This window comes from Myripristis murdjan, chromosome 22, assembly GCF_902150065.1.
Source record: "Myripristis murdjan chromosome 22, fMyrMur1.1, whole genome shotgun sequence".
Classification (NCBI taxonomy): Eukaryota; Metazoa; Chordata; class Actinopteri; order Holocentriformes; family Holocentridae; genus Myripristis; species Myripristis murdjan.
The window spans coordinates 10,442,247-10,453,214 of NC_044001.1; the positions used below are offsets into that span (position 1 = coordinate 10,442,247).

General features: G+C 40.7%; 1 protein-coding gene across 1 annotated transcript; it reads right to left on the reverse strand.

The window, feature by feature from the left end:
• Positions 1-895: 895 nt before the first annotated feature.
• On the reverse strand, positions 896-9,576 carry LOC115354147 (eukaryotic translation initiation factor 5A-1-like). Its single transcript, XM_030044348.1, has 5 exons — positions 9,449-9,576; positions 8,019-8,199; positions 6,956-7,060; positions 4,807-4,944; positions 896-3,858 (listed from the first exon to the last, which is right to left on the reverse strand). The coding sequence occupies exons 2-5, from the start codon at positions 8,184-8,186 to the stop codon at positions 3,793-3,795; spliced, it is 477 nt and encodes a 158-aa protein (XP_029900208.1). The 5' UTR covers positions 8,187-8,199; positions 9,449-9,576; the 3' UTR covers positions 896-3,792.
• Positions 9,577-10,968: the final 1,392 nt, after the last annotated feature.

Consider the following 10,968-nt stretch of genomic DNA (forward strand, 5'->3'; position numbering starts at 1 on the left):
CACCCTCATCCACTAGTTGAACTATTATCAATACCAATATTGTGCACCTTTTCCCTAACAGCACCTCAGGAGATCATTCCCAACATATAAAGATGTGCGCAACTTATAATAAACCATATCACTGGTTTGATGGATGGAGCCATTTGTTTTGTTTTGACAGTGGTCTCATTGTAAACAATTAATATCCACTGCTGCAGTCATGTGTCCAAAAGAGGTAAGTAAAATCAGCTATAAATTAAATGCCTAGATTTCTTTTTCACTTTTATTTGTGTCACTTTTACTTGTCTTCCGTTTTGAGGAGAAAAGACAGCCGCCGCCAGTAGCCAGTAACATCAGAATGAACTTTATTTGACCTACACATAGAAATGAACATAAAGAGTTGTGATTCTTAAGATAGTAGCCATACATTAGTTTGGACGGAGTGGAGAGAGGCTTACTTCCAGTTCTTGGCCATGCAGTCCCTTCTTCTGTTCAGAAAAATCTAACCATCTTGATGAAGGTCAGATAGGCAAAGATTGTTAGCTCACTGCCCATCTAACAAATTTCCTGTGGCTAAATATTCATGACCTCGATGAGAGGCAGGGTCAAAGGAAGCATGTGCCAAGTTGGAGTGCTCTCAAACCCCAGCCCTAGCATGTACCAGGAATGCATACAAGCCAGCATACAAGGGTAATACACCCATTCCTGTTTTTCAACACAATATACCTGTAGTCCATACAGAACACATAATTGTTTCGGTAACACTTTACAATAAGAGTACAACAATTAACGTTAGTTAATGCCGTAATAAAAATTAAGTAACAGGTAATAAACATTAAGTAACAGTTAACTAACCGTTAACTAATGTGTCTAAAAATCATTTACTAATGCTGTTCATGCTAAGGTATTAATTTATTTGTTATTTAAGGGTTATTGTAGATATTATTAACATTGGTAAATGCCATAATAATCATTAACTAACAGTTAATTAGCCATTACGGCATTAACTAACATTAACTCTTACTGTAAAGTGTTACCATTGTTTCTTACAAGGGAAAAATCATGGAGGAGGAAGGGGAGGAAAAAGAACAAAGAGCAAACATTCACCTTGATGAGAGGTGCTGGAGAAGACCAAGATGATACATCACCAAGATGATATATCAGGCATTTCAAAAGTTTCCAGCACCACAGTATTACAGGCCAGGATAGCAACAAATCTGAACAAAAAACTCAATGCTAACCATCATAATCATATCATTACTCTCATTCATGATGCCAATACAGTAACAGTTCTCCTTCTACCACTCAGTTTGGAGTCCTGAGAAAAGGTTGCGCTCATGACACTGATCTCAGTCATTTTGCATTTATGTCGCCAAGAAGCACTGATCCTATATTGGCATGTGAGGCCAACCTGGACCAGTGGGCTTCCATTACAGTGTAAACTTTGTCTAAAACCACATCAGAGAACGCCCCAACTTCACAGAGATGAAGCCCTGGCAGTCCTCCTGTGAGAGACGACCAGTAACCGAGACAAAAAATAGAGGACGGGGTTTGGAGGAAACCAGAGGTACATATCAGAGTTCAGAGCAGCTGGATAAGAGGAAGCTGGGGGTGAGAAAGGAGTCCATGTTGTTCTGCATCTGGTCTTCATTACAGCCAAGGGAACATACATGTAATACAGTAGAGATATGGCTTCGGGAAGACCATTTATGCTCTGCTAAGGATGGGGAGTTCTTGGTTTCACACATTGGGTTCTTACAACCCATTTCACCTTAAAACTACAAGCAATTCAGCATTGAGATGATTTTAGGATTAAGATTTTTTTTTTGAAAACGTAGCCCAGTAGTAGAAGTGTGTTCAGTAGCAAGTCAAATGCTTTTTCTTTTGTTTCAAGGAAGAGTGCCATGCCAAAAACCATTGGTCATTACGCACTGTTCCATTAGGTCTGCATCCATTGTTACTCTGTATAATAACAGCACACACCATGTGATGCAGTGGTTCCCTAATCCAGTCCTTGGGATGAAGAACACGTGTATTTCTACCCTGACAGGTCGGTAACTGCATTTACATAGCATCCCAGGTTTAAGTCACTAATAGACAGCTACAACGGAGATTTAGCAGTACTCGGGACCCTGAGGACCAAATCTGGGAGCCACTGCTATAACACCACAGTTTTTAACATGTAATAATTCTAAACAGAACACCAAACAAGCAAACAACAGCAAGGCAATGGTAGAAAAGAAAAACAATCAAATTACTGTCAAACTGAATATGCATTACAACACTCTGTGGGCTACTCCAGTGACTTGACAGAGCTAACTAGAAATTAATGCTGAGAGTGGCTGAAGTCAGATCACAAACAGTAGCTTTACAAGACCCTGATCTAGTATTAAAGACATTTTTCTGCTCTTCCCTTTGTCCTAGACAGCACGGAAGCTGAGCAGAGTAGCTCCCACAGCTGATTTTACTTTGTCCACTGTTGGGCTCTATGCTACACTTGTTGGTATAACATCCATGTGAGCTACAATCATAAATTAAAGCAGAGCTCTGAACAAAAACCTTGAAACCTCAAATAACACATGCCCTCTGCACCGTGGTTTTTCTACAGTACACCTGCTGGCTTTTTTTCCAGCATGCATTTTACTACAAGCAACCCTCTCATTTATTCGTTTGTTGGGCTGCCATTCTGCCAGTGCCATTGGGGTATGAATGCTGCTACTACTGCATGCCTCGAAGTAACAAAGCTGCATCTTTGCAAAAAAACAAACAAACAAACAAACAAACAAACAAAACAGACATGGTATTGCAATTCTTGACAAAAAAAAAGATATAATTCAGATTTTCAGAGACAACTAGAATAACTGTAAAAGGTGTTCAGCTTTTTTGTTCTTTCTTTCAGATGATAAAGGCCTCAAGTGAAAGGAAAAGGTTTCATAGCATAGTAGAGAAATCTGTTCCACCTCCCCCTGTATCTAGGCCTGCTGGCCTTCATAATGGGTGAGGCAGCAGGGCTGCTAGAGAAAGATGATTTTATTGACACCTGGCTTGCTGCAGCAGTGGGTTGGCCGCAAGGCCTGCAGCTGAGGTGCAGAGGTAAGACTCAAATGTGGCTCTATTATCAGACATATGGCTCCTAGAGAGTGTTTATACTGGAAATCTGTAAGTGTGCATGTGAGTGTACATGCGCTAATTGTCTAAGGCAGAAAGGCAGACATCACTGAAGTTACATATCTACACAGGAGGGTCAGAGCTGTGCACCAAATAAAACGAGCTGCAATCTTATCCAACAAAAATAAGAATGATTAGGAAGTTGATGCATGGCAGGTGGAAGCCGTGGCACAGCATCTTTATAGCCAAATAAGCCTTAAAATACATGTCCACAAAAACTCAACAACTATACCACACATCTCGATTAGAAAGTTAGAGGACAGTTGGGAATTTAAAAAGTAATACCACAGACATAATAAAACCATAGACACAATAAAAGTTAAAAAAAAAAAAAGAAGAAGAAGAAAAAGAACAAACAAGAAAAGGACCTGGCCCTATTCTGTCCAGGAATTAATTGCTGGGAGCCACAACCACTGCAAAGTTAAGCTGTGGCGAGTAAACGTGGATAACTTCAGTGATTGAAGAGGATGCCATTCAGCCCTGAGCCCAAGGTACATTTGAACAGACTGGCCCTGTCCAGTTTCCAGATTTCAGGTGGCCAGCAGGGAAACTGGTGGAGGTGTGGGGTGAAGGCCATTAGCTTTGGTGAGACTTCATAACCAAAATGGAAGATAGGAAGTGTGGAGTTCTCCAGATGTGTCCTGGTTACATGTTGAGCATGGCCTTGGTGCCAACCACACTCTCCTCATCCACAGCGGAAAGCACAGTGACCTGAGAAGGGAAGAGTGCAAATAATGAAGGCTGGGGGGCAGTTCATTGTTGCCATGGTAATTGACGGCAAAAATCAGTATTTGAATATTATCAGTATCTAAACTGAAACGCTGTTAAGATCTGACGGACTGTATCTCTTCACCGCTTCCTACATTTTATTAATGGATTAATAGATTCACTCTAATATGCTATTTTTGGATAGTCAGCTTATAGGCTTTATGTCTATGCATCATGTAGTCCTTATCAAGCTATTTACTATTATTAAACAATTTAATTTTTTTTTTTTTATTATTATTTATTTCTATCTTGTTTGTTGTCTTCACATCTTTTTTTGTCCAGATTTTATAACATTTGATTGCACTTAGTACAACGTGCCATTTGTTTTTTGGCCAGCCTATTTATAGAAAATAGATTTTAATCGATTTTAAATCTCACACTTGTATGTGCACATATATATCAATATGTATATATATATATATATACATGTGTGAACAGCTTTCACTCTCAGCACATTTTCTGGTTTATTATCAAGTAAAACTGAATTATCTGCGCAACAAAGTAATAGATGAGCCCTGTGAGAATGAAAAGGTTTCGGTTTCTTATACAGCATTCGGGCCAAAAGCTACAGGCTGCTACCGTTTGGTTCAATGTAACTAGGGTACCAAATAGCCTTGATTTACCATTTTCTACTACTTCTTGTTGTGTTCACAACTCTGAATTTCACCAGCACATAAATTACCATGTGTCACTTTGTTGCTTCAGAGGACTTTATTGAATGACTTGAGCCATTTTCCAGTTACAGCAAAGATGTTGCTTAGCACAGCAATGTAGCGGCTTTCTACTGAATTTATTCGATCTTGTTGCCTTGTAGCTTTTGGTCTGAACTCACCATTACACTCTACATTGAATCCACAAACACATAGAATAATGCCATGTCACTCAACTCACCAGAAACTGCTCTTCTGCCTTGAACTTCCGCTCAACCTCTTTACCAAGGTCTCCGTCTGGCAACTTCAGGTCATCTCTGACAACTCCTGCATTGTCAAAACACATCAGGGACAGGTAGCCATCTACAATATCCAACACCTGAAAGAATGAACAGATCCAAAGGAACACAAACAATAGATCAGCAAATAACACTTCACCATGTCATCCACCTTGTGTGCAGGGGCTCACTTGTACAATACTGGAAACCAGCATTTCCAAATGCAAGAGTAAAGAAGCTCTCTCCTGCAGGTTTTTGTTATAGTTCTATCACTGCACACATGACCAAATTGTGGGTTTAACACTGAATGGCTGAGCAGTGGAAACACCTTACTCAACAGGGTCAGCATCAAAGTGTATAGCTCTTGACAGGTGCAGGTGTTCAAGAGTAAAGACATGACAAAACGACTTACACTGACTTGGGCTATTACCCAATATGGAGGCAAGCACATGCATTTATGACAACTCACTGTCACATAACCCTTCAATGAGAATTTGCAAATATCCTCACCAACAGGGTGCAATAAAAACATTTGTGTTAATACATTGGTAAACCCTGACACTGTGCTACGGAAAAGCCAATTACTGACCTTTTCATTGGAAGGCAGCTTTCATAGAACAATTTCATTCCTTCACATCACATCAAGATTTTTACAATGAAGAATGAAGGTCATGAAGTCTCAATCAACAGCCGCACACACAACTGGCTGTTCATTGCCATTTGAAAATGAGTTTGATATTATTCAGCTGGCCAGTAATGCCTTTTTTTTTTTTTTAAAGATCAGCCAAAGCTTTTTTTTTTTTTTTTTTTACCTACATTTGGCACTTAGCCGGTGCAATTTCAGATCTTGCTCATCAGTAATGTGAAAAGACCACACGTATACAGTCACCTGTTTAGTTGGATGAATTGCAAATTAATTTTGCAGCAGGTCAATGACTCCATCAGTCCAAAGTAGAGACAGGAATACCATTTTACACAGCTTTCTCTCCACAGTAACCACACCTCAAATCCAACTGAACAGCTTTGGAAACATTTGAAAAGGAAAAGGACAAACACGAAGAAGAAAACTAACAGGATACTGTCGGTAAAAGAAAAAAAAAAGCTCTGATGTTAGCTCTGGGCCGATGCTGCTTTATCTGTGCGTCCACAAACAGAGCTGCTCAACCTGACTGCAATGAAATAACTTAAACCATTAAAAAAGAGACTGCAGCCAATAATTCCTGTTGATCTATTTTCACAGTTGGAGGTTCTGTTGAACTGTGTGCACTGCTACTCCCTACTGGTCTGTGCATTGCCACATGATGGTTGTAATGCTCTCTCATGTGAATTTCACAAATTAAACACTTAAATAAAGAAGGTAAAGCCTATGTATGGAGACACTGGGGGTTGCATTTACTACTGAAATTCACTTACCACCACAATGGAGACAATGGAGCACATGTATCTTGTCTATGTTACATCTACTGTGGTGAGCTACCGTGTTTTGCCTTCATAACAAGCAAAAATACACTGGCTCATTGTAGAAGAATTTAGACATCTTAGACCGCAACACAGTAAGGGTTTCCCTTGATTCTGTAACCGCACAATTTACAGCCACGTGATCCCTAGAGGGGCCTCTAATTAGTGAAGGCGAGTCTACCCGTCCACCAAGATGAAACCTGCTCAACGGGTTTGAAACCTGTATGTTCTTTCACAACCAGACGCAGCTCAACTCTGAAAAATGTGTAACATACCTCGCAAGAAACGACGATGCCATTATTTTTCCTATAGCATGTCTACTAGTTTATGCTTTTCTCAAAGTGAAAATCCAACACACAGGGAGAGATTGATAAGCTACTGAGCAGTAATCCCTGAAGGTGTGTCGGAGATACCAACACACATAACCACAGCATAAACCTATTTCTCCTTAGAGTTTCACAGGCAGCTTTTGCAGAGCAGGCCAAGAGGGGGATTTCCAGGAACTATGCAAAATGTTATTACTTTCTTTTAAACCTATGGCACTATTGATCTTTGGTTAGTGCCATTTTTCTCTGAAATGAAAGAACAGCCTATTCACCACTTGCTCAGGGTAAGTCACTGATGTACTATAGTGGCCATGTAGTAACATCTCACCTGGTAGTCTTTCCTCGAGATATTCGGGACATCCATGTTATGGGTGGATGGGCATATATCTTCATACTTCTTCTGGGTAAAGATGTCAAGCCCAGTGAGGTGAACCTGGGAAAACACACCTTGACTTAGGAAACCTGATCACTGACCAAGTGAACATTGGGGGTCACTTGTGAAATAAGGAATGATTTACATTGAAACACCAAACTGCCTTAACCCCCTGAACCCCAAACCCGCGGGCGGGATGGAAAGACATGTATTTTTTAAAAAATCGCCAAAATTCAACCGTTTATCATAGCTGGAAGCTTTAAAAACCTATTTTTTCGTCGGAATTTGAATTTTCCGACGGTACCTGAATGCAACATGTCCGACTTCGGTTTAGCGGTAGAAAAAAGGACGAAACTAAGGCTAAAAAAGCGATTTTCATTCGAATAATTTTATTATACATGCTTCATTCAACAATTCGCCAAAAAATAGTCGTTTACTCAATCCAGATCATTCAAAAAACAGAAAATTCTGCGGTCTTCAGCGGATCTGAGACATCTTGATTGATTCAGGTGAGCCCAACAGTCGCGTTACAAAAATTCACTGAATTTCAGTGTGTTGGTAACAGTAGTAATATGGAAGGGCACCAGGCAGTAAAAACGCCTAAGTTTATACAGGTTGGAAAAATGTTAATATTTCAGAAAATACATCATGTGAAGCCCTACTTTTTTTTTTCCTGGATCAGTGACACTTGTGGGCACCTGAAAAAATGTTGTGTACACTTATTCCAGTTTTTCTCGATTTTTGTAAAATAAATTATCCAAAAAAATCAGTTTGCCCTTTTTATTTTTTTATTATTTATGGCACTATAACTCTTTCATACTGTGTGAAAGACATTTTTGAATGGCTTCAGGTGATAGCCACAGCTGTGCTGTTTCCATAGAGGTGCAGCACTTGTAGTTGCAGTGAAAAACAAGCCCACAGTGAGCCAAAATGTAAGGGGAGCAGAAAACGTCCCAAAACTGCTTGGGGTTCAGAGGGTTAAGGTATGCATTCCAAAGTAAGTATGGGGATGTTCTACCTTGGCATGTCCATGCTTGCCGGTCTTAGAGGTAGACATTTCTACAATTTTGCAGGGACGTCCCTTCAGCATGACAAAGCCATTCTTCTTCAAGGAAGAGCACTGCAGGGGGTAGGTCCGAGAGGCGCCAGAATCTCCACTTTGGAAATCAGTCTCACTGTCTGCCATGATGGGTCACAGGCTGCAACAGAGAGGCACCCAGAGGAACAAAAGTGCACAAAACAAACTGCAGAAATCAGCAACATTACTCAGAAATACCTCCAGGAGAAAGAATCACCACAATCCATTGACTAGCACGTGTATTTTGGGGGTGACAGAATAAAATGATAACTGGATTAAGACTGTGAGTGAGTACACTTGGAAGTACTTTAAAAACAACCATTTTACATTAATATCTCAACGCTGGAATGGCTGTGAGTGAGAAGGGTGAAAACCACCAGCTGTCAGGCAGAAAGGTGTTGGACACCTTGTCTCCAACTCTGACAGGCAGCGCTTACGTGGGCGTGCTATGTTTTTGTCAATCATCTTCAAACGGATAAAAAAAAAAAAAAAAAAAAAAAAAAGCCCATACACACTTGTGAAAACCCATCACTGGCTGCAACTGTATATACACCAAAATTAGTGGGCACCGATACGTAAACAATCGTAATGAGACCAAAACAAACTCACATAACAATTATCCGCAACTCCTGCTCTTTACTGCCCAATTACTGTCACAATAATGTAAGGTGGCTGGTTTGCAAAAAAAACTTCAAAACGTCAATTTATAACGCTTAACACAACAGCGTTAATATACGTTACGATAAACGACACACATTTGATTTTTCCTATCCCAGTTGTTACTAGCCTATAATCTGTGTACAAAACAAATGCTCCACATGGTGCGTGATAACGCCGGCTAACGTTAGCCGGGTCACCAATACAATACTGTGTTGTTTATTTTATTTTATTTGTCCATCCTCATATTGACATGAAAACGAGCCGAAACTGTTTCTGTAACGTTAACCTGTATGTATGTTGTCGTTTCAGCTGTGTTTACCTACCTAGCTTAGTCATGTTAGGAAGCCATTTAGCTGACCATTCATCAACATTAGCTAGTTTACAATTCAGCGAGATGAACAGTTTACATGTTTGCTTAAAAAAAAAAAAAACACCAAGGTAGCTGGCCGGTGTCAGCCACCTGCGTTTTCATACACCGCTAGCTAGCTAAACACACCCCACGCCCATCAACACAGGCGAATGGCATCGTTGCTAACATTAGCCCAAGCTAACTTTGAAGTGCTCACGGATCTCTGCACAAGTTGCTTTTCCAGCCGTGCAATCACGACGGCAGAAGCCCCGCAGCCTGCCACGTCTAGCAACGCGACATACACGGGTAAGAGCACAAAACAGCGAGTCAAGTCATCCAGGGAGAAGTTCATCACACTTACCTTACTCCAGAGAGGGGAGGGTGGTTCTCTTGCGTACAGCTTTTGTACTGCAGCAGGAACTGGGAGGGCAGGTCGGGCCCCCGGTGACGGAGATGGGCTGGGCTGTCGGCTGTGTGGTCGGTGCGCCTCATGATCACCTTGTCTGCGTGTCAATTCAGGTGTAGTTTCAATGCAAAGATGCTTCACTGGAGGTAAAAACAAAAGCACTTAATGCAAAAGTGCAAACGTGAGCAGATTCGATTTCCAGGAACTTTGTTGAGTTTTCTACTTTTTTTTTTTTTTTTTTTTTTTCTAATTTAGAGAGAGATGTGTTAATCAGAGCCCCCTTCTTTAGGAAACTACATTTTGTTTCTCCTCCCCCACCAGGATCCAGCTCCCTGCCACAGCCTGTCAGGCAGGTTGTAGTCACTCTGTCAGACTGTGTTGTGTTAGTGGTCCCTATGAGAATCAGCTGGCAAACATTTCTAATTTGCTTTGGGATTTAGATATTTAAGTTCAGCATGTTCTGTACATTTCTTGTCGTGTAATTGGGTCTGATGAAATGAAGGCTGTTTCATGTGGGGTTGGGTCCAGCTGAAGGGACCAAGGGGACCCCTCACTGCTTGGCTCTTGGTAATTCATGGCTTCATATTAATAGGAGAGGGGAGCTTATTGCCTACATTATTTTTTATTTTGTTGTGAATTTCGCTCTTTATACAGAATTCAGAGCACTTCTTTGTTTCCAAAATTTAGTTTTTTTTTTTTTTTTTTTTTAAAACTCTGCTTTGGAAACACTAACAACAGAATAATTATTTCTGTATTGATGTCACATTCTTGTGCATTTCACAAGCTTCTGGCTCTGATTTTGTGACTTTTATTTCGGAAATTAAACAGCAGGACAGTAAGGATTAGAGTCTGGATCAAATTACAATTTTGGTATTACTAGAACAACTACTAGCCCACTATGTGGCAATATATCTACTGTCAGAATTACAAAATGTGCCACCATCAACAGAAATAGAAAGAAAATGTATGTTTTAATCTCTTGTATCTGCCTCCCCCCTCTCTCCAGCCTGTTTAGTCCATCTATGTGTCTCTTTGGCGGACTGATCTTTGAGTGATGAGTTCTCCAGTTCCTCTAATAATACCAAGAGCACATGGGAGAACTGGGATTGCTCACAACGTACCTGTCTCAACTGGTTCTCCCTTTTTACTGTTGAGAAGGAGCAAAGGCACTAAAACCTTTCCGTGTCTCCAGATGTTTGTTATCTCATGTCTGTTTAGCTCAAAGCAACAGTCCTGTGTGTACTGAGGGGAGGTGACATAGTCAGCTTGCAATTAGTGCTGAATTTGTCCAGGGGCGTCGTGCGAGGGTGTTGTGGGGGTTGTGTGAGAGGGACAACGTCTTTGGGTAAATAGACTTGTCCGTATGCCTGCTTAATTTCCTCCGGCATGGGTTAAACATTCACTGCCATCTGTCTGCTTCTTCACTCTTGGAGCCGCCTTTGAGTTGATTTTCTAAAGGTCACCGGCCAGACAAC